Source organism: Zonotrichia albicollis, chromosome 10 (assembly GCF_047830755.1).
Source record: "Zonotrichia albicollis isolate bZonAlb1 chromosome 10, bZonAlb1.hap1, whole genome shotgun sequence".
Classification (NCBI taxonomy): Eukaryota; Metazoa; Chordata; class Aves; order Passeriformes; family Passerellidae; genus Zonotrichia; species Zonotrichia albicollis.
The window spans coordinates 26,160,368-26,187,502 of NC_133828.1; the positions used below are offsets into that span (position 1 = coordinate 26,160,368).

A 27,135-nucleotide genomic window follows, 5' to 3' on the forward strand; every position below is an offset into this window, starting at 1 on the left:
CATTTCAGTCATGTGAACAAAGCTGTAATTGCCTAACAGAAGAAGAGCTGCACGAAAAAACTAGCGAAGAGCAGACTGTCAGAAAAAGCCCATCTCACATGAGATTCACAGTTTGCATGAATTCTGGGAACAATGTCCCCAGGAACCAGCCCACACCCAGATAAATTACTCTATCAGACAGAACTCAGCCTGATGGTTAAGCATCATTCTTTTACAACATGCAAATCCCTCCCTCTCCTTGAGAAACAGCAAGTCTTTTGGACACTTATGGATGTGGTTCAAACAAGGCAAAGTGAGCTGATCTAGTATGTGACAATTACAGAAAAGAAGCTCCAATAATTCTTATTCTGAGGCCTTTGGTAGTGATGCTGACACTTGGGAGCAGTTAGTAAAGATAAGCAGTCGGCACTGAAAGTCCTCTTCAGTAATTACTGACATAGAACTTAAGCAGCCTACCTGTAGATTCAAAAACTTGAAGCATTTTTCTCCCCTCTCCCCCCTCTGTGGATACAAGGAGGGTATTAAAAGAATGGCAATTATATGTGTGTCCATGTGGAAATCACATGTCGATGAATCTCAGTCTTCCAGATCCATTCTGCAGGAAAACAACCTCTTGCTTTTAAAAGAGAGACCAAGAATGCATATTTCCTTTCTCATATTATTCTTCTATGGCTACTCTTTGGTGATAAATTCTAGTTTAGAGCACCTCTATGCTCTCATTTGTCTTGGAATTAATCTTGGTCTCCTTGAAGTAGCTGCTAACTTTCTCTTCCTGGTGCCTTGACTTGAGAAAAAGAGCACAATTTCCTTTGCTTAACTATTCTTCAATGTCTCATATATTTTCATAGGCAAAGGAAATGGATGTTAATCCATCCTTGATACTAAAGCTAGTATGCCCACAGGCTCTTTTCAGCCAGTTTTATGTACAATAGGATGGCCACAAAGTCCATTTAAAGAAAATAACTCTCATAATCTACACAAGCTTTTACTGTCTAAATACTTATTCAATCCCTTCCTTGTAACAGCAGATTAATAGTAACAATGGTGCAGCTCTTTTAACTTTTTATTCTGTTTTCATGGTTAAACAGCACTGCTATTATCATATTATTACAGTACAGTCATTATAAAGCTCACTATTCAAGCCCTATGGGAACAGATTAGGAAAGGTTTAATGTTAATTTAGAATGTGTTGCTGCTGTTCCTACCCATGTTTTATGGATTAATTTATTCTTTACTTATACTTGTGTTGTTTTCAACACTAGTAGGGCACAGAATTGGACCTTGAAATTTGTATTTTATAACGTGATGCTCACATACATCCAAGAGGGATTAAGTATTAACCTTTGAAAGAAAATATAAAACCCATAATTTTCCCACTTGCTCCAAAATGGCTACATTTTTGCCATCCTACCACATTCCCTGTCATTGTCTTTAATAGTTACAAAGTTAGCAGCATAGCAACTCTTGATTAAAAGGGAGAGAGAGTTATTTAGGTATAAATATATACACACACTAAAAAAAAAGTCCTGGGTATCATTGTCAAGAAATGTGTCAATGGTGTCAGCTCAGACTTCTCCCCCAAAGAAATGCTAATGCACTTTGCAAAACAAGGCTGGGGTGGTGGTGCAGAAATCAGACACACATTTAATTACCTTTGAATCAGCATCCCAACATTGGTGCATCAGTTCTGCAAAACTTCTGGGACAACTGCTTGGAATGGTTAATCTCTAATGGAAAGAAAATGTATCAGTTACTGGAAGCATTTCTCTTTAAGCTGCTACTAAGCAATTTCCTATGACACCAATAGACTTCAAAGAACTAAAATACACTCTCTCTTTTAAATACAATATAAAAATGTGGAGACATATTAGAAAGAAAAATCAAAATTACTAACACTAGCAAGAAGCACAAATAATTTTTAATAGACCTATAAGAAAGTAACATATCAAATGCACAAATGGGGTTCCTTAAGAAAGCTCAGAGAGAAGAAGCAAAACCAAGACAAACAGTTTTTAATACTAAAACATAATCATTTGTGGAGGTTACTGCATAGTATTTTAAGTTGCTTGTCAGATAGGCATAACGTACAGCCTGCCTTAATTCCTTTCTCCCACATAAATGATCTAGCTGTACAATACTATAATCACTTTTGACACACAAATAGCTGAAATATAGATTACATTAAGTGAGTTAAAAAGAGTTAAGTGAAGCTCTACATGACACAAGAGACGTTTCATGAGCCTGTGGTCAGAAGGATTAATGAGGACATGCAGATCTCAGAAAGCACTCACAGAGCACAGTGAACTCATAAATATTTCCTAATGACTGAAGACAAGGAGTTGCTGGTTATAGCCAGGACCACCGACTACAGAGAATTAGTTTGCAGCTAGTTTGGTTTCATTTGCTGAGAGTTTTAAATTAGAAGATTTTTACATTAACAGCCTGCCTCCAGACTGGAAAGCCTAAAAGCAAATCCTTTCTCACATACACAGATACTGAAGCCTCTCCAGCTGATTGCACATGCTTCCAACATTACAACTGAAGGAGATCCCTCTGCTCTCACTAAAGCTGTTAACTGACTTCAGATGTTTCACATTATATAAATAATTTTTAAAAAGTTAGATAGAAAACCAGTTTCTCAGAGAAAGTGAGTCCAAGTGTAAGAGGGGTCAAGCTGGAAAAAGGGTTCTTGTCCTCTAGGAGGCAAGAACCAGGAATTACATTCCTGTTCAGACTATCCTCTCAAGAAGACCCTTTCATCTGCCCTACTATTGCCATTTCAGAGGCAAAGCAGAGCAAGTTATGTCTCTCTGTACCATTACATTACTGCAGTGTGACCTGCAAAGCCTTACAAGACACAGCAGCCAAAAGCAAGAGTTAAATCCTGTTCCAAAAGCATTTGAACCCTGTAAGAACTGGAAACATGAGACACATAGGCCGGGCACTGCAGAAGTCTGATTATCAATGTCATAACTTAATGTGCAAGGGTTTCTGTGGAAGAAATACACAAAAATTTGTACAAGGCACAAAGAAGTTGCACTGGTGCCTGATGTCTAATTGAGTCATTGGCCTAAAAATACACTGGCTAGTCTTGCTGCAGTATTGTCTGTAACCCTCAGTGTTCCAGGAGGTGGACAAGCAGTAGCAATCACCACTTGTCTCACTTGTGAAGAATGTCGCCTATATAATACGTAATATAGAGGTAGCAGGATCCAAATGTCATAATAAAGAACACATTTCTCAGTGGCAATTTATTATGAGATCATGTCTAGCATAACCTGAACTCTCATGCTTATCTCTTCTTTAAAAAAATGGCTTTAAAAAATCTCTACCAGAATAAAAATAACACTGTGAAATTATGCATAGTGTCAAAAGAGATCCATACAGACACATTAGAATCTACTCCATTTGCTAGCCTCAGGCTTTACAAAGGGGATTTTTCACCTTATGCAATTATGCTTTGGCCTCAATCCCTCACTAATTTTAACAAAAGACTTGCAATCCAAAAAATGGAGGAGTGGCTCAGCAGTGATCCAGTTCTGTTGTGGACTGGAACCATGCAATCCCACTGATATCAAGAGGCTGAACTGAGAGCAGAACCTGACCCTTACACTTGTTTTGGGACACAGAAAACTAAGAAAAGTAGCACAAGCTGACTTTTCAAGGCCTATGCTGGACATGTTACCCATGTCATGGCCAGAAAAAATTAAAAGTATGCTATGCCCTCTAAGCTCCCTCACAGCCCCCTAAGAAAAGTGGTAGCAACAGGCTAGTGGTACCTGACAGACAAAGAGCTGGCTCTGAGAATGCACCCCTTAGGTTTCTTCAGCCATTAGTAAAATAGTCATATCTACATTTAGTTCATACTGGATTTTACACAATTCCTTGCTCTGGAAAACTGCAGAGAAATGTGTGTTGTATGCTCAGACATGTTTCAGCATGTGACTGCATGTCTTTACAACATTCCCAATGCCACTCTTACCCCTTACATAAAACTGCATGTGGTAGGCACAAGAGCCAAATACTGTTGATGGAAAGCTTTAAGGTTCCTCCTTCAAAATGATGTGTGAGGCTTTTCCTGGACTAGAAGAAAGAGCGTCTTTGTGCCCCCTGCTCTCATAAATGCAGTAGAAGACCACATTCACAATCTTCACACTGTTAGTGTAGCATTTCCAACTAATTGGTATATCACACTGGAATTAATCCAGTCCTCAAAAAGAAGAAAAAAAGAGAGAGGGAAAAAAACACCAACAAAAAACATTAAACTAAGAGGAGGAAACCTAACTCCTCTGTTTAACTCTGAAGCATTTTGAGAAACAGTTTATGTAGAATAATAGAAATCTGTATTGTACAGCCAGTGCCTCACCATTGTAATGTTTCCCAAGCTTCCGCTGTGTCTAGATAGAGGAGGTTTCATCTTTGTGGAGGATTTCCATGCTTGTCTGTGTGTGGTACAGTCACAACTTTAAATGTTTTTTAAATGTAGTTACTGTCTTTGATATCAAGGGACTATGTGTTCAGATATCCGCTCACATGTCCAACTAACTGAAAGCCTCAATTTGTGAGGAGAAGAAAAGCGAGGCTGGGGACACTGTACAAACGGTGTTTACACCACTGAAGTGCTTTTGAAATGGAAAGACTCTGCATGAGGAGGCTTGCAGCTATGCCACAGCCTTGCCGATACCAGTGAGGAGCTCATCTTCAATGTAGTGTTGAACGTAGGTGGCAAAACTGTAATTTCTCTCTTTTTTTAAAACTATTTTTTCTTCTTTTATTTTTGAAATTTTCATCTAAGCGGCAGTTTCTTGTACTATAGTGACTCCTGCTGGGAGAGTTAAGTTGAAGTAGCTGAAGGTCTCTTACAGATATATCAACTCCCGGCCAGTAAAAAGATGTCCTAAACGCAGGAGATGGAGTTAAACTGTTCCCCTACCTTGGACGCAATGGCTTCTTTCATCACTAAGAACAAACCCCTAGGTTTTACAATTGAGACTGAGAAACTAGTACAGTACTTGTACAATTTTTGATCTACAGCATCACGACGTGAAGCTGCAACAATTAGATGTAAAGGGTCCATTCATGAGGAATAACATCACTTTGACCCTTTGTGTTAGCTCCTACTGCTAATCTTTCCATACGCGTGAACTTACTTTCAATTTGAAGAAGATGAAAAAGTCTTTTGCAAAACCCCAATACTGTTTTCTGATCTATGTACCTGAATGTAGAAACGTAGTCTTACCTCGTTTTTTTCCACTACAAGCCAAGCTACTTGTAATCCTTCCAAGCCTTTAAAGGGGACCTCCCTTGTTAGCATCTCCCAGAGAACCTGGAAGAGAAAAAAAGAAAAGAATTTTTATTTCTGTACTTTGTATTTTAAATACATTATTAAACCTTGATACAGCACTATTCTGTATCCAATTACCAGGCAACCAGTTTTCATTTGCAGGAACTTGGACCGGTGTTTGTGTGCAAGATCCTCTCACAAAATTAATTTGAATGTTTCTGCTTTTTCCTCTACAGAAAAGCTAAGATGAAAAACTGGGTTGCTTTGTTACTATCTTTGTACACTATAAAGTTCACATTTGGCAACTGGGTCTTGGGAAGACAATGCTCTTCCTCTCCTTCTCAGCTCCAGCTAGACATTGCTTTGCAGTAATTTTTCATTTAAAAATATTTCTATGCGACTGCAACCACTGAATATGATCCAAAAGGTATTTAGCTCCTTTGATATACCTATAAAAATACAATTTTGCAATCAAAACTGTAATTGTTTATCTCCAAGTATGTGATCATATTAAACTAAGCAATATACAGCATATAAAAAATTACTCTCTTCTCCTTGAGTTTTTATAGACATACTGTCCTTAGCTAGAGAAAGATCTCCTAGTTTTGCATGCTTTTAGCCTTTTGATAACACAGTACCCAAGAATCTAAGCTACTCTGTAGAAAAGAGTTTGGCATCATCAAAAAGGCTTCAAGTCAATGAATCCAACTTGTTTTTCTGCCATTGGGACAACATATTGGAATTCAACAAAATCAATAGCACTTTGTACCTCTACTTCTTTATGTCCCCCTTTTTTTTAAGCAAAACTTTCATAGACACATCTTGCTGCAGATATCTACAACCTTTTTCTTCTGCTCATATATGAAGTATAACAACAACAACAAAGAATCTGTAATGCAGTATTTGCCAAAATGCATTAAGATCCTTATACAAGTCTCTATATCCTCAGTGTTTGGGTTAGTGCCCAGGTTTATTCCAGCTGCATCATTTTGAATGGACTGTGGACAGCTATGAAGATAATGAAAAAGCAAATGGAACAATATTGACAGATGGAGGTCAAGCAAAAAAATGCGTTGAAGCCGAGTTGGGCCTTTAATCAAGTGAACAGGGTACTCCAACAATAGACCTATTTCAATAATTCTGCTTGAGTCAGAAGGCTGATTAGTAAAGGTAAGGGTATCTTGGAAAAATAAGAAAAGTTTTTCTGAGAATAAGAAATATATGGGGAGAATTATCACAGACCTATTCAATTATCCTGTTAGCCTCAGTTCAATCCTTTCAGAAGGAAAAAAAGGCACCTCGATTGTAACTCAAATTATCACCTCTCTACTGGTCGAGAAGGAAATTTAATTGTGAGAGAAGGAAAAAAAATTACCAGTCCCATGTACTTCAGACAAAAAAAGCAGTGTATAAAACAGTCAGTTTAAAACAAAGGTTCCTGGACCAAATCAAACATGTGGTTGAGCAGCCTTGCAGAACAACCTCATCTCTTGGGACTGTACCATGACACTACAGAGGAAAAAACTCAAGTTTGCACATCAGATAGAGCAGTATCTAAATAACCTTCCAGTGAAGAACATAATGAAATACATGTTCAATGTCTTCAAGAGCCTTGAGCTGGAAAACTACTGCTGTGCTATCTTTCTTTCAGAAGACTGCAAATTTTAAGAGCTGTCTTGTTTCATTCATGCACATACGGTTGTGCAGAACATTTTGCACCGAATTCCTTTATCATGACACCTTTAGTGTTTATTTCCACTGCTCCAACAGATCACTGCCTCCCTAAAGCAACAGTGCTAGCTAAAAATTTGTCCAAGACTGCACACAGTTGAAGAGAAAAACAGCAATTTGACACAATAGGAAGGATTTTTAATGGTGCCTTCATTTTACTAACAAATGAAAGTAAAAGATACGGAAGTGGGATGTTGGAAATACTTGCATTTACTTACACAGGTTTAGAAAATATTTTAACAACAAAGCAATTTTCATATTCAGGCCAAATATACAGAGAAAGCCTTTCCTTCCAACGGTGACGTGTCTCTATTTTCAGTTTTACAGGAGTTTCCACCCCTTCCCATGGACTAGCTACCCTGAATCATCAGCTAAGGTGCATGACTGCATCAGCAGTCTTTTAAAAAGCAGCAAATGGGTACTGTCTGCATTCTCACTTGCCTCTTGCTCTCCCCAGGGTGATTCAGCAACAGACAAGGACCTCAGCCTAACTTACCCCAGCCTCTTCATTGTGAGGTACACTCTGTTCATTTTCAGAATTGGCTCACTTCATATGGAAATTATTTTATCTTTACTGGATCACTTCATTTGGAAATTATTTTATCTTTCCTTTCTGGTCTACAATCTAATTGAGAATGACGTGGTTCACTTTCCCTCCCACATGTAATGGTGAGCATCACCTCCTTTCCCAATCACATCACATTTCTGTGATGATGGACAGCACATGCTCACAGAGAAAACAGCCAAGCTAGAAACAATGATGAAAAACAAAGCAAGGCCATTTAATATAGTGCAGTAAGCTGCAGCCTCTGAAGATGTTGGACTCATCTTTGCATATAGAGGAAGAGAAAGGAGAGATAAATGTATGAATGTTCACCCTGTACACAAACCTGGCTATAAGAAATAGGTGGTCTTCAGAAAAAGCTCACACATTCAATTCTGTCAGCTGTGCATTTCAATTCCTATCCTCTCAATTATGTGACAACAACCCAAAGGAAAAACTAAATCCACGACACCTCTACCCCATACCCTGTCCCCACGCTGGTGCAAAGCCAACAAAGATTCAAAGTGCCATGTGGATAGGAGAACATCCAAGTTAGTAATCTGAGGAAAAGAAAACACTCTGAACACCTTCGCTGGAAAAACTATGCTTTGTCTGGTAGAAAACTGTTCACAGACAATGGTCAGGAGCCACAGTTAGCAGAGGTACAGCAAAAGCATTAGCATTGCACTCACAGAGGTGCTGCCCTTAGGCATGAAAATTAGGTCTGTCTTCTCTGCATTGATCCAACTGCAGTTAAAGATCGCATCATTCTTTTCAAAAAGAGTAAAGGATAACCCCTGGAGCTGGCCAACATTCCCTCTATAAATAACATATGTTCTCATAACTAAAGCAGTGTTTGAACAGCTGCTACATTTAATGGCAGTCTCTAGGCCACCAATAGCCAATTAATGGTTTTACTTATTTGTTCTTGTAAATGATAAAATAATTCAACTATACTGGATAAGCTTTCTGCAATTAAATACATTTATACTGATACACAAACACACACTGTGGTGCACTACAAACAGTTCTGCCAGGATAATATATTCTGAGCATATGTCTTCATGATTTTGAACAGCTTTTAGAGTGACACTGTCATTCCACATACACTTTCCTATCTGGCAGAGACAGCAAGGAATGACAGAGATGGCAAGGAATAATTTTTGAGCAACACACAGTGACATACAAGTCAGTTTCAGGGTTGATCACTTGTAACACTTGGTTTTAGTTGTTTAGAGTACAGACTTGGAAATGGATCAGAAAGAGGAACTACAGCATGGCTGAAGGAAAGTGTAAGATCTCTCTCTGTGTGGTAATAAATTCTCCTTGAAAATTTAGCTTTAGCATTTCATGACAGTATTATAAATTATTGACTATGTATCTCAGAGAATACATAGGCCTGTTTAACCATCCATGAAGGGCAGGACAAGCTAATCTAAACATTAGCTATAAACATGCATACAACTGTTCACAAAAAGGAAAATTCATTTCAGCTGAGAAGCGGCTCAGACCTATGAGGCTGCAGAAAGGCTTCAACACTTCATGGAAAAGAGCTCTTGCACAGCTTAAGCAGAACATTTAAAATCACAGATGGGTTTGAAGAAAGAAAAGACTGTCAGATAAAAAAATAAAAGAAAGGAAATTAAAGAAAACCATGGGAAAGATGACAAATATTGCAATTGAAATATCTATTCCTAGCATCTTACTAGTTTACATTTGAAAGGATTCTGTTCTTTGTTAAGAGGACTTTAACTGAAGTAAAGCAGATTTGTCTCTCTAGCACAAAAGCTGCTGGCAAGTGTTATGCTTCAAAAAGAGATTCTTTACATTTTGTTTTTATAGATGATAATAATTTAAAGAGACAAAAACACCCTTTCTCAGATTTCTAGTTTTCAGACCCCTAGCTACTTCTCTGGTAGTTATAACACTTATTATAGCGAGATTCCAACTTTCAATGTTATATTCAGGCCATTTCTTGCTGGCATAACCCCCTAATATCAGTTATTTCAGAAACAGAGAACTTGGGCCACTGCCATTCTTCATTTCTACCCATCTATCTCCTCTGAAAATAATGCTGTTCCAAGACTAGAGTTATAAAAAGAATAATTACACCTAAGTGCTTATGAATTCATAAGCTTCTACTCACAGTAGAACACATTAATTTAAAAATAATGTATTAAAAAACTGTGGGTCATTACTAGACATTCTAAAGTAGCACTACACACCCATAACAATGCTAAAATATTCTGGTAACACGGAACTGTTTTCATAATGAGGATAGTCCAGTTTTACCTCCAAGCGCAGAACTGTCAAAGGAACCTGACTTTTTCAATGAGGTCAAATAAACTTTTCACAACATAATGTTCCCAAGGCACTGTTAATACTTGACATGATAAGATACTAAACAATTTCTTACCTTCTCCCACTTTGAAAACATTACTAAAGTCAATTCAAACTAGGATGACTATGTGAGAAGTTTGAACTATAACACCATGTTTGGAATTTTTCCTCTAACATTGTTGATCTGTTTTGAAACTGGAATGTTTCCCTTCAGTGGACAATATGTGATTGCTTCCAGTAACAGTTTACATTAATATTTATATTTGTTAGCTTATGTTCTCTTACTCTTTGTGACCTAGTTCAGTTAAGCAAGCAAGGATTTTGAATCTGACCATATAGGATCCTTGCAAACTTTCAAACTTTCACTGGTAAGTGATGTCACATCATGTCTCAAAAATTTTTCTCACTATAAACAACTGTTTGGCAAAAAGTTTAAGTCACTCTCCACTGAGACATCAGCTTAGATGTGTACAGCCATAGGTGCTAGCTTAAAATCACAGTGCCTCCCTCACATCTACCTCCTCCCATTCCTCAAAGAGAGAGACACAACATTTGGCAGGTAGTGAAGAATTTCTCATTCTGCCACCCACTGTTGAATCCAAACAGAAAAATGGTTAATGCACCAATATGCATAGAAACTACAGCCCCACTTCCTTTCATTTTGCCCCAAATACTCTTTACTGTCCTCTGCCAGAGGAAGGCTATGGGCTTGGGCACACAACTGATGTGACCAGTAGGGCTATTTCTAGCCTGCTTTGTATTGCAGAGCAAAACTAAATTAGAGTTTAACTGTTGACAGAGTAAAGTAATTCACATTACTGAATCTGAAAACCTGACATTCTTATGAACTATAACTGATTCCTCACCCTTCAGCAAAGCAGTGCTGGGCTTCTGTATTTTCAGATGGGGTCTATTCTCACAGATAGTGACAGCAGTGCCTTTTAAACAATTGAGCATAGAGGAGCTGCTTTTTAATAAAAATCAGTGACACTGTTTTGGGGAAAGTGGAATGCTAATGTTACCCCCCATTACAAGACAAGCTTTTTCTCTTTAGTGCCACAAAAAAAGCCCCACAAGCAGAGATTCATGATGCTTTCAGTAGCTCCTGAAAGCCTTTGGACATATGCTGAATAACTGTGGAACTTCCTACACACTGGCATGCTGCTAATCTAAAGAGATGCTACCAAACATGCAAGATACTATGTTCTTCCTATCATTTTCAAGCATATAATTATAAATTATGGGTCAGTCACAGAAGGAACTGCGGCATTTCTTGTTGTTCTTATTCAGAATTGCTGCAGTTGCAGCACATGAATTCTGTCTCACTGCCACAATGCACAGTGAGATGAGGCACTCACCACTCCGTACGAGTACGTGTCACATGTTTCAGACACTGGAAGACTCTGAATAACTTCTGGGGCCATCCATGGGAAAGTGCCCACTAATGACATGTGTGTCGTATGGGAGTGGAATCTTGAGGCACCAAAATCACAGATCTGGCAAAAATAAATAAAATATTACACTGGTATTGTGAGTATTGACCTCATTCATGACACATAGAAACATCCAGTCAAGCAGCAGCATCTCACAACAAATAACTAAAGTGTTCATACCTTTAAAACACCATCAGCAGCTATAACAACTGAAAATGAAAAAACAAAAGGTTACAAGAATGCAAAAAGCAAGTCCAACACATTTTTACGGCAAAATACTTCATTTTTCAATAAGACAAATGACCCTAAGGTGAGCCAGCATCTGAATGTGCACATCTGTCCTGGTTTCATTGGGAAGCTGACAGAACATCTGCTGAATACCTGCAAGCCTCTGAACAAATGCAAAACCTTTCAGGCCTTACTGAGTTAAAGGACAGCAACACAGATGAACTTCATTCTCCCCAGTACAGTTAGGTTTAACAAGAAGCTCTCTGGAAGAGTCATTAATAAAAGGAGAAAGCCTAAAACCGAGGTGAGACCTACATGTTTCTTGACTATTATACATCATTGAAATCTGTGACTCTCCTATCCCACCACTAGTGGTAGAAGTTTCATCTAAAAGGCAATGTTCAGCAAATTTCAGAAATGACTGTCAACTGCTAAGTACAGACTCCACACTGAACGTGTATGACTCAAAAGCCTGAATATCTGTCAAACCTCAAAAAAAGCCACAACAAAGACATGATTTTCTGATAAGAAATAATAGGCCTTATCCAGTCTATTGTGTCTGGTGTCTGCCAGCCTTTCCTGGTACTCAACCTTTCCAAAGAGAAAAAAGAAGTAAAGAGTGCCCAGGCAGTATCTGAAAGCTTCATCAGTTTTCTTGGCCAATCATGACCAGCAAGACACAAGTTGAAAGAGTCCTCCACAGTGTTCTAGATGATGCCAGGTCTGTAATGAACTTCAGACAGGCTCAGGATGGGGAGGAGGGAACAACTTTTCTGTGCCTCAACAAGTGATGACAGCCATGGCATTAGTTACGCATTCTGCTTGTTCACAAAACTCAGGCACAGATTTAAATGCCACATTAATGTGTAACAGTAAATGCAGATCATTTCAGAGCATTGCTACTTTACCATTCCTGGACTTCAGGTCCCTGTGGATAACTTTGACTGGAGCTTCCATGTGTAAATAGTGCATTCCTACACAAAACAAAGGAATAATCTAGTTAGACAGGCTGAGCAGGGCCATCCCATTTCTGCAGTCATGATTCCTGGTTCCCACTAGTTGCACTCATTGCAAGTTGCCATACCTGTGTGTCATACTGACGTGCTGAAGGAGAACCAAAGCTTCCCACAATCTACTTTGAGTAAAAAGCACTAACCAAAGCTCACTTATCTCTCAAAGCATCTATCTGGATATGCTAATGGGTTTTAACATCATATGTAGTTATTTTCTCTAACTATATAGTTAAGGAGGTGTCTACACAATTAAGCCAGATATTAATTTACTTTTTTTTCATTAATTTACACTAATTCTTGTATGGTCAGTCACAAAGAACACACAGGATGGAACAGCTTATTCTACATTATTATATGAAGAGTTTCAGTATGTTTGCTGAGAATAAGTCCTTAGCTTCCTTAAATGCCCCAAATCAAATCAAATGTAAGGGTAATTATGCACTTTACCTCATAATTACACTACATCAGCAAATTATACTCTTGGGACTTAAGGGCACACCAGAACTGGCTCACAGAAGCCATTTTCACTCCAGAATATTTCTGGATTCATAATAAACAAGGAACATACTGAAAAGAACAGTGAATGGGTTTTGCTTTTTTCATTTATATATGTTTGATTGGTTTTCTTACCATCTCAATAAGGAAGATTAGGAAAGCTTTCCTGACGAAGGAAGCTGTACATTTGCTGGCTGTGTAGGGCAGTATATGCCACCCTTCTTGCTTACCTTTAGCTATGTCAGTGGCCCAGGTCATGATATGATCCATATCCATCTCTTCACTTTTATTACTATTAATGTAATCAAACAGTGAGCCAGCAGAAGCGTACTCTGTTAAAAAAAAAAATAAAACCAAGATATTTAAAAACATTGCCCCTAGCTTGAAAGACATAATAGAAACTCTACCAGTTCCAGAAAGCAGTCCTCTGGCTTAATGACAAAGAATTTGCATTCAACAGCCTAATATTATTACCAGTACAGTAAGAGAGTTTATCTGATTGTCCCAATGCAGACATAAGCTACTACTAACAAAAAATTAAAAAAAACAAATTAAAAAGTGTAATCATATAAAAAACAGGCATTAAAATGAAAAGGTATTAGAAAGGCCTGGCGTAAAGAGACATCAGGCAAAGCAGTTCAAATTCCAGAGTAAAAGATTGTGCAAGCTCTTTGTTCAGGACAAGCAGATGTTTCTCTTAATTTCCCATAACTATACCTACAGAATCCCACAGCAGAATTCTGGGGTACAAACAAGGGCATTTGGGGCCCACTGGTGTTTGGAACTGTGGCAGATGGAATCCAGTCTGACTGTCAGAGTTGTGGGGCTTAAAGCAGGAACAACAAGCTAGTCAGCCCTACACATATTTAGGTGTGAAACTGGAGACAACTCAAATCTCTACAGTACCACTTTCATATAACCTAAAATTCTGACTTTTTTAAACAGTGAATTAACCACATTTAATCAAAGAACAATTAACAGATGAGTTTGGTGGTATCAGATTCATTTTATTGTTTCCAAAATCAGAGGATACTCCCCACTGTAAGCAGTACTGTGTATAAATTATGCCCCATAACAAAACATTATTTTTTATTTTTTTAAGTAAAGCCACATGCTAAATATATAATGTTTTGTTACAAAGAAAGAGTTTGCAAGTAGAAAGTTTCCTATTTCCCCATGGAGAAACAAAACAGCAGATCAAATAACTTGTTCATGAAAAAACAGAAGGATGAAACAAGAAGGCTAACCCTGTGATAAGCAGGACAGATTTTCTTGTGCTGCAGGTCATCTACAGCAGTTTAAAGCCTGTAGCTCTTCTGCTCAGTATTTATTAATATGAAATATTAATAGAAATAAGTTTTATCTCATTTAGAATTTGTTTCACCAAAAACACAACAGGAGGTTCATAAGATGAAACAGCTGATACATTTTCTTTTATCTGCTTGCAATGACAGGGCAGGCAGATGCCACCCAGTGCAGGGGGATACAAGGAGCAACTTAAGCCTTTTGTCCCTCTCTCCCAAGGCTATTCAATGTGCTTCTCAGGCAGAATTTAGAACCTATCTAGAAGACTCTCAAAATCTTCATTTTATTTCAAAGCAGCCACAAAATCATTGCCTTTAAGACTACATCAAATGTATCTGATTTTTAAAAATAATAATATTAATCAATGATTGATACATGATAGTGTAAATGCATACAAAAATTTCCATTGTTCCTAACCAAAAAAATAAAAACCACTGGGAGATCACTGTGTGGGGAAAGACACTGAGACCAAACTGAATCTGCAGCCTAGAATGTGGCAGGTCAGATGGGAAGACTCCAGTGCTAAATGAAAGAGGGAGAAAATAGCAAGTCCTGTGAAAGTAAACACTCAAGTGGCAAGTGAGCTTTGGATCCCTGCTGTACAACCTCCCACTGAAAGGACAGACATGTTGCTTCTGATGTCACCGACAGAGGAGTAAGCTGCTGACCCGCACATTTCCACAATTAAAACAGAAGCTTTTTTTACCCATGATGTCATCATCTGTCTTATAAATGGATTTTTCAGGAACAGGTTGGCTGCATGCTTTGCATGCCTTTACAATGCATAATTCGACCCATCAGGGTCAGGGGACAGCTCAGCTCCTTCAGCCCTTTGCCACTTTGTGTGAACAGAGGCAAGTAAGCGTCAATCAACAAAGCCCCACTGTTAGTATTTCTTCCATACAGTTACTGTGCCACAGATATTTACTAGGAGCTTGTGGATTTGGAAAGCCTATTGCAAGGACAATGTTTTGCAACTAATGGAAAAGAAATATTTGCTTTAGAAAGAAAAGCTCTGATTGCCTTACTGGGCCCACCCTGTGATGCTGTGGCAGACATATGGTTCTGTGCACTGGGGGCACAAGCTCTGAGAACCTTTTGGGATGAGGCAGCTGTGGCCAAAAGCCATATCTGAAAGCTACATATTGAGACTGCTGCTGACAGAGATGGCCAGTAACATCTAGAATGATGGGATCCATGACAGCAGCTCACCAGGCAGCAGGATGAGCTGGAACACTGACATGCATCCTAGGAGGAAAACATTTTTTTAACTCCAGCTGTAGCCCTTCTCAGAAAACTCCTTAACAATCCTACATGAGACATTACATGCAGCTAGTGCTCAGTACATGCCAGTACTTGGCTGAATGGTCTCATCTCCATCACTCCGAAGAAACATTAATTTCTCAGGATTTCTTCTTATTTGGGATTTTCCCTCTCAAGAAACAAATCTCTAACTAAACACTGTTTGGATTGTCTGCAACACTGAAGGCCATCCAGAAGATCACAAAGTGAAAATCCCTCTAAAAGACATTTGAAGTGTAATCAACATTTCTTTTATCAGTAACCATTCTCTCTGATTTGAAAATGGTGTAGGGAAAGGGAGCCTTGCCTCCATTCCAATCCACAGGACTCCAGTCTCCTTAGAAGTTGCACGGAGAATCAACAGTTTGCTAAAAAATCCCCAAACTTCTTTCTTTTTCAAGCAGGTGTGACCAAAGTTCCCTGTGGAACAAAGCTGTTGAACTACAGACTCTATCTCACAGGCAGTTAAAGAGTCCCCATTCTCAACAGCACAGTGAATACTTTAGTTGCTGTCAGCCCTGTGACTGGTAAGCAGGTCATACGTCCTCCCAACCCTGATCTTGGTGAGATCAAGCTGAGGTCTTCTGATCTAGACATCATCCCAGGTCATTGATTACACCTCACCTTTACTAGTCTCCTTGCTGGTTTACACTTATATTAAAAAGGATAGTAAAATTACATTGCTTGATTTATTAGCTTTCTATTAATTTTATTGCTTCCAGAAGGAATTCAAATTCCTGTCTATATGACATCATCAGTGCATTTCTAAGTGGTGCAGACTGTGGTCACCCCAAGCACCTCTGGAATGCTGTCTGCCACACCATGACCTGCAGTAGGCTGATACTCCTGGAGTAAGCAAAGCTCCCCACGCCCTGAAACGTGCTGCATTTCAGATTACACTGCCACCTGCTGTGATAAGCAGAAGCCTAAGAGGCAGGTAGAAATAATTGAATTTTCACGAGTTCTGACCACCAACCAACAAAAACCTGACCAGCAGTGACTCAAACTGGTGTTAGATTGTGACACATGCAAAAGACTACTCTTCACACTGAGCTTTGAAAGTTACAGACATGCCAAAACATGCCTCCTAATCCACACTTTCATGAGTTTTATCTCTTCAAACATTTGTTTGAGCAGTTGGGAAATTTCTTTGCTTTCGATTTACTTTCTACTTCTATCTTATGTAGTTTGTCCCATACAGGAAAGGGAGAAAATTCTCTATCTGGACCATCTCCCAAGATAAGAGCAGGAAGCTTAAAATGGTGACAGAAAAAAAAAACAACCACCAACAAAATACCTCAACAATACCACAAAAAGCAACTTCTGCATAATTCTAGGAATATCAAAACAAACAAAACCTAGTTTTCCATGTATAAAGGGAGTTGTCTTACAATGCCTTATTAACCCTTGACTCTATTTCAAACTCCTCCCTTTGTGAACCTCACAATGCAAATTCTCCTACTTTCAGTGCAGGCAGAACTCATGGGGCAGCTTTGCTCTGAGCAGACACCCAGCCCACCTTCCTTCCAGAACAGAACCAGCCAGAACTTCGTATCATGAAAACCTCTACTTTTGTGACACACCAATTAGAATGGGAAAGCAATTCTCCAAACAGGGCACAAGAACACAATGAAAGGTACTGTTAAAAGGAGTCCTGTATTTGTGCACTAAGAACACCCTAGGCCTCACCTGCCTCATGCTGCCTCCAGCTATGCTCCCAGCCTGGCTCCCACCTCCAGCACTCCCAATTACATTGAGGCAGGTAGTGCCAAGCACTCTTAAAAAAGACCAGAACAATTAGCAAAACACTGTAATTGGGTAACACTGGAGATAACCTTGTAACATTGTAGCTTTACAGAGTCAAGGAAAAGGTCAGACAAAATCCTTACCTGTAACAATGCCATAGTTTGGAGGTTCAATGACAGCTCCATAGAACTGAATGATGTTTTTGTGACTGAGCACACTAAGTATTTCTGCCTGTTGAAAACAAACAAATAAGCAAACAAGTTAGACAGTTCAGAAGGGTCATTTATCATAATAACTTATACCCCACTGGGTATACACACATACAGCATATAATATACATATATATATATATATATATATATATATAAGCACACACATATCTAGGGAAGACTGCTCACAAATCCTTGGCATTTGAAAACCTAGTGAGAGTTTGGCAGATGAATGCTTTGTATGTTTGGGGGGGTGGGAAGGCGGGAAAAATAAATTTGAGATTATTCTTTCATGGCCAAGGCACTGATGTAGGAAATTAAGCAAGTCTTTGGAAAAATCGAAGATCTTGGAAAACTTTGTTCCAAGAAAGATCTGGGATTTTTGGCAGAGCAGCAGCAGTCCAATCCAGAATTGGTGTTTATGCACAAAGTACCATGGGTTCAGCAAGTCCAGCACTCCAGGCTGTTACAGCATTCCATGCACACACAGCTCCATCCAATGTTTACTGGAAATGTGGAATTTCTAGGCATGCACTGTGGAGTCTGATTAAATACACAGAGCAAGCGTGCTTGAGATTGCCAAATACCCAGCAAAGCTCCTGGGTAAAACTGCTCCTCAAAGCAGACTACAGATGTTTGGCAATTCTGGAAAAAATGTACAAAACCTTCAAATTCCACTTGAAGAATGCTACTGAGTTTGAGCAAGAGACTGCAAGACAATGAGACTGTATCCACAGAAATTAACACATATACGCCCTGTAGTTTTTGAGAAAAAAGGTCAGGTATTTCTGGGAAGGTGTATCAACAGTTTTACCTCTGCAGTGTACCAAAACAAATATATAACAGATTTTAGACACACGTTTTTATACAAATATAGATATTATGCAAATACAGATATGTACTACTTTATATTTTTCTTCACAGTACTGCCTTAAGATTATGAGATTATGTTAACTCTGTACCAGGCAAGAGCATCTAACAAAAACAAGATCACAATTAACGCCTTAGAACTCATCAAAAGTATCTGACAGATCCCTTCACAGATCCCTTGACTTGTAGTGGGAGTGTTGCTGTTTGCCCACAGCTGAGTCTTCACACATGTTCTCAGAAAGCTGCCCATTAATTTATTTTGTGGACTTGTAGGTAAGTCAGTCTGCAGTTTGATTTGCTGAAAACAGCATACATTTTAAAAGTTAATTTTCTGGTATTGTGAAAAAAAGATTACTCACTTGATGGTAATACTGTTTTTCTTGCTGAGCAGGCTAAGCAGCATGAAGAATTAGTGTAACCCAAGTTAAGTTCAAAGCTATAGTTAAGATTTAATTGCACATGTGTAAATGTCTGAGCATTAGCTAAAGGTCTTCAAAACTGTGTTGAAGTTACTCAAAAAAGTCCTTAAGCAACAACAACAGCAAAAAATTGAGTCATCTAATGCCTTTATCTGTAATTATGCACATAAGCACATGTATCATGGTACCATCTATAAAACATAGGCCAAACAAATACTGGTTTGCTATAGCTCTAAATTTATTAGAATAGCAGTAGCTGATGTACTGTGGGTTTCTGCATAAAAACTGTTACAGTCTTCCTGTTTTCAGTGAATCTAGAAGGTCACAAAATAATTTAAATGGCAGATATCTAAGCAAATGTGAAAAGATTGGCCTGCAGGTAAACAGCAACACTCAAGACTCAGCCAGTCAGGGGATCTGCCAGCAGAAGGAGCTCTGCCCCACAACTGCAGCCCCACCAACCTCCCAAGACAAGGAACTCCTGCAGCAGCAGAGGCAGGACTTGTACCTCCAACCTCCTTCCCTAGGCTGGAGGATGCAGGTGACCACTGAGTCGTTCCAATCTCCATATCAGAAACTTTTGTATTATCTTTGTGTATTCCTTAGGAAATATTCAGTTGGGCATTCAATTCTCTAATTCCTACCAGCATTACTGCCAGATTACCAGGAGACCTCACTCTCCTTGTCTGCCTAGCTGAATGTTCTGATACGGGGCAGGAATAATACAAACAATCACAAAAACTATCTAAACCACCTTTTCCTTAACACCTTGGTAGAAGGAATGGAATAAAACCATCTTCTTGTGAAGTACTTAAAACACACCATGTCTTCAAAGTTATGAGCACACCATCTGCTGTGGTGTTTACAACACAAGCACTTCAACAGGTCATTTGAATTAAATTGATGGGTCTCATATTCAATTTTCTAATAGCATAATATATTTAGGTCCTGGCTATAAAACAAGTACTTGGCGAATCTTTTCAGAGAATGATTAAAAACACCCTGTGATTAACAAATCCAAGTTCCATAGCTCCCTATCCCACCACAACTATGTGCAGAACCCAGTGACTGTTCTCCATCTCATACAAGATGCTGCTGGATCCAGTAAAATCTATCAGAGTCCGTGGACAACAGGAGGGGCTGCACTGCAGCAAACCCCAGACCAACCAATCACCCAGTGTTACCTTGACAGGGACTGCAATCAAAATATGAGTGTCAGGCCAAGAAGATGAGTACTTCACTGCCACAGGCACAGACACACGGAAATATCACTTGGAAATGCAATAAAATATTTTTAAGGTTATCTTATTTATGTTATATACACAAAGATCACATTGCAGAACTACAAAAAAAATGCTGTATTGACCACAGCTAATACCATCACCTTCACATTGCTGTTCATACTCTAATCTGGGATTTAATGGATACCAAAGCAAGCTTCCATCTAAGAAATCCAGAGAAGCACCTTCTAATTGCCCACAGATATGACAATGAAGAATTGTGGGGTAAAAAAATTTCCAACTTTTCCAAAGGACCATTATATCACAAAGAAATCCTGTCTAAATACTTTTAATCACCATGCTGTTGTTCGCACTAGCGATTCTAGACTATTCCTTTCATGTTTTGTTCTCTTCTGTTGCTGTGATCAGCTGTGAACTGTATTAGCCAATTTAGACTCTTATTCCTTACAGTGAGAACCACATCCAAGCCAGTCCATACCTTTGAAGCTTTTGTACTACCTTTGGCAAGAAGGTGCCGTATTTCAATGAAAATTACTTTCAGATAGCAAATTACAAAGTGGTGAGTAAAGACTGGTATTTCAAAGGTCTCTTAGACACTAACAAGAATATTTAGAATCACCTTTAAGCATCAAAACTGTATTTTAATCCAAAATTCCTAAATGCTTGGAAGAAAATTCTGTCATGCATCTACCTATCTACAAGCTGTTGAAGAAGTCAGCCTTCGCTGGCTTGGGCATGACACTTCCCCTCAGTAAAGCTGCTATCTATCTTATGCAAGCTAAATGAGCACCAATTCCTAAATAGTGATGACAAGCAACAAATATTCAACTACTTCATTGCATTAGTTTTTTGTGTGAAAGACAGAATTTTTTTAAGGTTGGATTGAAGCAGAACTAGTGGAGTTCAGCTGAATGAAAGACATCCAAACACATAAATACAAACTCCCTGGACATAGCATAGAGACACAGACACACAAGGTAACTGCAACAGAGTTGAATATTATGCTTAGTACTATGATAAACTTAGTAACAGCCTGTTACTGACCATCAAACTATGCTAAAATTGTTCATACTGCACTTACATCACAGGTATGGATGAAATTATGTTCCTCTCTTGAGTCCTGCTGAAGGGATTACAGACTACACACCATTTCTTGAAGGCAAAGGGATTCAGATTTCTAAACAAACCTAATCCACTGCTTACATAATTCAAATACCACAAAGTTCAAGGTCAGAACAAATTACATTGAAAACTTTTTCATTTAATTCTCGCTTACTGGCTTACTGTAAATCAAGCCAATTCATAAAACAATCACAGTGTAAGAGTTTGTAATTCAGGTAATCCCTAAGTGTACAAACAGTGTAATTGTGTTCTCTGAACCATGGTATGGATCACAGTGTTTAACAGGTAATTTGGTTTTATGCCTGTTTAATCTCTACTTACTGACATATGTGAAAATGACAGTTACATCATCCAAGACTGATATCACCCTAGAGCTGCTTGTAGACCCACTAGTACTGCTCTTAACCTTGTAGTACAAACAACCATGCATGAATAACCATATCTTCAGGTGCTTCAGCAGGTAAAAACAAAGTCCTCCTCCAGGTCTTGTCTGTGTTCAGCAATAGCTGCACAGAAATCACAAACACAAATTCTAACCACAGCCAGCAGCAGATGAGGGCACAAAGCAAGCTGCCTGGACAGCATGGTCTCATTATGAGACCCACAAGCCTGAGCTCACCAGGACGACCCAAGCCCTCCCTTGTTTTTGCTCTGCCTTGTACCAGTGCAGCAAAGGCAGCAAGTGCAGTTCAGCTCTGATGAGGTCTTCAAGGTCGGTGCTGACTGCAGATGTGGGCAGTGGCCACCTGATGCTGAGCTGGCATTACTTGGGAATCAGACAAGGCCCCATCGTCAGATCTTTAATTGCAGCCGCAAAGACAGCAAGGATGGGGACGGAGGCACTTTGCAACAGCTGTGTTGGTGCTTGCCAGCTACTCAGAGCAGCTGCAGCTGCTCTTGTTAGAGCTCCCTATCCCAAGGCAGTTAAAGTTAGCAAAGACCAAACAACTCAGCATATTTTAGTTACTCAGGTTCTCCTTGGAAATATATTAGAAATTTGTTACGCTCACACTTGTAGTCAAGAGAAGTGATCAAGGGTTTGGGCAGTCTGCTCCAGCAGCACAGCTGGAACTGTAGAAGGACATCTGTTCACTGAGTTCTTCAGTATCAAAAGGCTTTTATTGCATTGGTCCAGACAAACTGAGCCCAAAGCAACTCAACCACCACTTCTTCCAGGTGCCTTTGGAGCAGCTGATAGGAGAGTAAAGTATCTTTCCACCCTGGTCTGAGCACACTGGTTTAGGATTAACACAGGAAATAGCTGCAGTCCCTTGTGAGACCATTGCATCACCTGTTAGTAAATCAGGGAACCACACAGCAAGTGGCACCTTCACTACATGCAAAATTACAGAGTTGTACATGGTTAGCTATTTAATCTGATTAATACAACCTCCTTAACTGCCTTATAATATATATTATTACACTGTGCAAAAGTTTGGCTATTTGATTTTCCAGAGAACTGTTTGCCATGTTTATTAAGGAGGTATTTAGACACACTTAAGGCAGCTTTGGAAAGATATTTTTTTCCTAAGTCCTGTAGCATTTTAAAGGCTTTGACCTTTGTCATGTTCTTGGGAGAGCTGCAACTTAGCTACTCTCAGGGGATTTTACAGTCTCATGCAAGGGCAGCTGGAAGAGGCCAGCTGATGCTTCAGTAAAATAATTTCTATTAGTGAAAACCACATACAAAAAAGATACAGAATGCTAACACACATAAATCCCACACCTTTATTTCTAGACTCCTGCTCAGAAATATATCCAGTCTATGTCCATTTCCAGTGTCTCATTAATCCTTTGCTCTGAATTTACCGATGTCTAATTAAGGATGACACCTCTTATATTATCAGTTTCTCTAGGTGAACAAGCCCAAAATATCATCTAACAGATGAAATAAAAGCACAGTCAGCATCTGTCATAACTAACAAATTATCTTCTCAATATGCAATAAAGGGATACTTAGAGAATTTCAGAAACATAAAATTATTACCAAGAATTATATAGCAGTGATGTTAAGTAATTATTACAGTTTTGAACACAGAAAAGAAAATTATGCAGCTACAAAATAGAAATTTAGGACTTTGCCTACTAATTTGTCTGTTGTCATAAAGTTTTCTAAAGAAAAAAATTATAAACAAGAATTCTGTGCTTTGGGGGCCCAAATAACAGGCAAAGGATACTGATTGTCCAGTTCAGAGAATTTTTGTAAAACCTATTAAACAGTCTTTAATACTAACAATGCGAGAGGAAGATCACATGGACATGGCAAAGCCAAAGAATCCTCAATGAGATTTTTTACCCACTAATAAGCAGTTACCAAGTGCTTCAATGGGCACATTCCCAGCATACATGTGCTACCACCTCTTCCCACAGGCAATCATTGTTTTAAAACTATGGTTGGCATGGCACTTAAAACTGTATGAGACTGGGCTTCTTTTCCAGTATTCATTTAGATGATAACTTATCCCAAAAAAAGCTGGTTTCTACAGGCCATTTACATGTTAAAACTGTCAGCATTTACGCCTTACAACACAGCCTCTGTACTCAGGCTCTATTAGGAAACTGTATCCTGTTTCTTAAACCACAGAGAAAAGAGTTAAATTACATTCTCAGATTGATGTCACCAGCATTTCTGTAAATACCAGAATTAAATTCTCATAAGTACATCTACAATGATGTACAAAATTTGTACTTGGAAGCATTTTGATTGAGCAAATCTTTCACAGCATCAAATCTGCATCCAAAATTATGTCCTACACTGTTACAAATCCCAGAGAATAAAAGTGGAAATGTACAGGAAACTAATAAATTCCTATTACTGTATAATCATTTTACCATTATTTTAAACCCACTGGTGTATATCACGAAAAAAATCTCACTTTTGGAGATACTGTGATAGAAACACACACTTTAAATACCTTGTATTGATTCTAAGGTTACAATCTTGAAGAAAGAAAAAGCACATTACCAAGAGAGCTCATTTCCATTAAACTATCATAATATACCACAGATAAGGAATATGGACATAAATTTATTTTATTCTGTTCTAGACTCATCCCATCTTACGAAATTTACTTAAAAAATTAATCTGCATCATGCAATACCACAGGATTTGTTAGAAGTGAAATGTATTGGATATTGACCATTTGAAAAGAAAACTGAGTTTTATACTCTAGTATATTTCTTTATAGCAACCTTGGCACAGAAATTGGCATGTTATGGATAATTTGAAGGCTAGAGGATTAAAAGTACTAGCTAGCAAATTCAGGTGGTGTCTGTCAAAACACTGCAATGGCTTGCTCAGCCCATGAAAAGCAGGCTGGTCCCTCTAAAAATCACAGGGGCTTTGTGCTTGTGATGTGGCAGCAGACCCTCTGCCTTGTGCAGCAAGAGGGAATGAGATCAAGCTAACTGGCTCAATCCTCCCTCTGACCTCCATCAGTGCCATGACCATGTGGAGCCCACGCAGCACTAACTAAGAAATTGCAGGATCATGGTGTTTTCCTCACGAGGAGGGTTAAAAATGTGCTGTGAGACAAGAGGCTGCTAACAGACTGACAAAACTAAGCAGAGGCACTTTCTGCAGAAAATCCTTAGAGAACGGTTAGTAAGCTTGAAAAAAAATCTGTTACATTTACACTGCCATTTACAAAAAAAATCCAAACAAACAAAATACATAAACAAAATTTATGGAAAAATATCTCATTTTTCAGACAGATTTCAAGTAGAAATACACCCAAAGGACTGTTGCATTTTGCAGCATACAATGTGAGGTTGTATGAGCATTTAATAAAAGGTATCTGATAAAGGCAGATCTGTCAAGAACAAGTTTAGTTTGGATTTCACTACTGTTATTCACATAAAGCAAAACCATTCAAAACATGCATAAACTATGTATTTGTACTGGTGTAAGAGTTTAGAAATGAGCAATATCTGCAATATTTGTAATTTTTAATTCAAGCAGATTTGGAATACTGAGCTGCCTCCAGCTGCAAAGCAACACCAGCAACTGAGTAGAAACAATAGATGAGTGGACTAAACAGCAGGGCTGAAATACCTGAGCTCCCATAGAGCTCTTTATTTTCAGCAATCATAATTTCTCTTTTCAATGTTGGGAAATTTTCCAAGTTACTCACAATCACTTTGAAGACAAACTGGCTTTGACTATGGAGAACAGTAACAAAATCCTCAACATTCCTAAAATACAACAGAATAACAAAACTTGAAACTTTGACTCCTGGCATCCTCCCCAGGTGAGAAGATATCATCGCTAATATGCAACACAGGGATCATTCCAGACCCAAGAAATAGAAAAATATCCAAGGAAATTATTTCTGAGATCAAAGTCACTGTAGGTTTCATGAGCACCTTGGTGGAAAGGCATTTTGGTATGAAAGTGATGGGCAAAACGAACCCACCCTCAAGGAGCCATGGCCATACATATGTAACTAGAGCAGTGATTTTCCTGAGCTCTGCAGGGTATTTGAAAGGAATCTTGATAAGACAACCTAGAACAAACCAAATCTCATTGTACAGTGCCTTTGCTGAACAATTAGCATAGACTGCAACAGAGACAGCAACAGCTGTACTTATGCATCCTGATCCACTCCTCTAAAGCAGCTATGATCTTTACAATGAAGTATTTTTCCATCTTAACCATGAAAACTGGAATTTAACCACAGGAAAAAAACCCCAGCATGTACTCAGTGAACACTCACTTAAAGCCTGTCTTGGAATGGATAAATCAATCCTACTATAGATAATGACAGGGACAACACTTGTTGGGAATCTCTCTTATTGGAATTCTAGTAAATGTTATAATTCTTGAAAATGTAACTCAATCAGGCAGTTTGAGCCCACCCTTACGAAAAAAACCCACTTCACAAGATGTTATATGTTAACAGCACACCACAAGGTTTTGTTTTCCACGTGGGCTGCTAGAGCTCTGCACAAGGCTCTCCCCAGCTGTCGCTCAAAACTGAGCTGCCCCTGCAGAAAAGGTATGAATAGTTCTCTACCTGGAGTCCACCTAACTTAAACAAACTTTCAAAACAGAAATTACAGCTGTGACCAGCGGCCACAAAAAGGAAGCAAAGTAGTTGCCAACTACAGATGTTGGCACTCTGCTGAAGTGAATGAAAGTCTTCCACACATAAGAGGCATTTTTCTGTGACTTTTACCCATCCCAAAGCACAACTTCACAAATCCGAGAATTTCAGGAAAATAAGCTGTCACCATTATCTGAATGACACACATCATGGTTTTATGTGAAACTGTCCAAAAGATCCAGCATGAATCATGGTGAATTCTACCTGCTTTTCAGACATGTCACTCTTCTTTGTCAAGGACTGAAAATTGTATTTTACTTGGAAACTTGGTTCAAATGCTACTTCTACTGGGTAGCAATGGTCAAAAAAAAAAACACCACCAACAACAACAAAACTAGACAAAACTCATCAAATTTTAAGCTTTAATCTTCATGAAACATGGACTAAGCGTTTATTTTTTCTTGGGATTCTTCATGCTGCCTTTATGGTAGCTCAATCTTTTTTCCATTAGAACTAAAAAAATTCAAGTAAAACAATGGCTAAGATAAAAAACTTAGAGAAAACCCAGTAATATTCTAAAAGTGTTGTTAGTGTCATACTTCAACATTTATTATTATTACTTTACTACATATTTTTGACATGTAACTTCAGCTTTTCCCTTACTCTTCTGTGATGAATTTCTTGTACACAGAACTCCCTATTTTATCTGTCTTTATAGCTCTCGGCTTACACAGATAAGGCAGTAACAACCATTTCATTTCTAATCCTTGCTATACAGGAATACAAACAGGTAGCCTCAAAATACATT

At 38.6% G+C, this 27,135-nt stretch overlaps 1 protein-coding gene across 3 annotated transcripts in view; it reads right to left on the reverse strand.

Moving 5' to 3' along the window:
* Positions 1-27,135, reverse strand: part of MAP3K20 (mitogen-activated protein kinase kinase kinase 20) — a 90,113-nt gene that overhangs the window by 42,801 nt on the left and 20,177 nt on the right. For all 3 annotated transcript variants that reach the window (XM_074548476.1, XM_014265055.3, XM_005484071.4), the window contains 7 exons: positions 17,565-17,652; positions 13,299-13,400; positions 12,469-12,534; positions 11,513-11,541; positions 11,258-11,395; positions 5,240-5,326; positions 1,653-1,727 (listed from right to left, as the gene is read on the reverse strand). In XM_074548476.1, the coding sequence (XP_074404577.1) occupies positions 1,653-1,727; positions 5,240-5,326; positions 11,258-11,395; positions 11,513-11,541; positions 12,469-12,534; positions 13,299-13,400; positions 17,565-17,652 (585 nt within the window). The remainder of the gene's footprint in view (positions 1-1,652; positions 1,728-5,239; positions 5,327-11,257; positions 11,396-11,512; positions 11,542-12,468; positions 12,535-13,298; positions 13,401-17,564; positions 17,653-27,135) is intronic.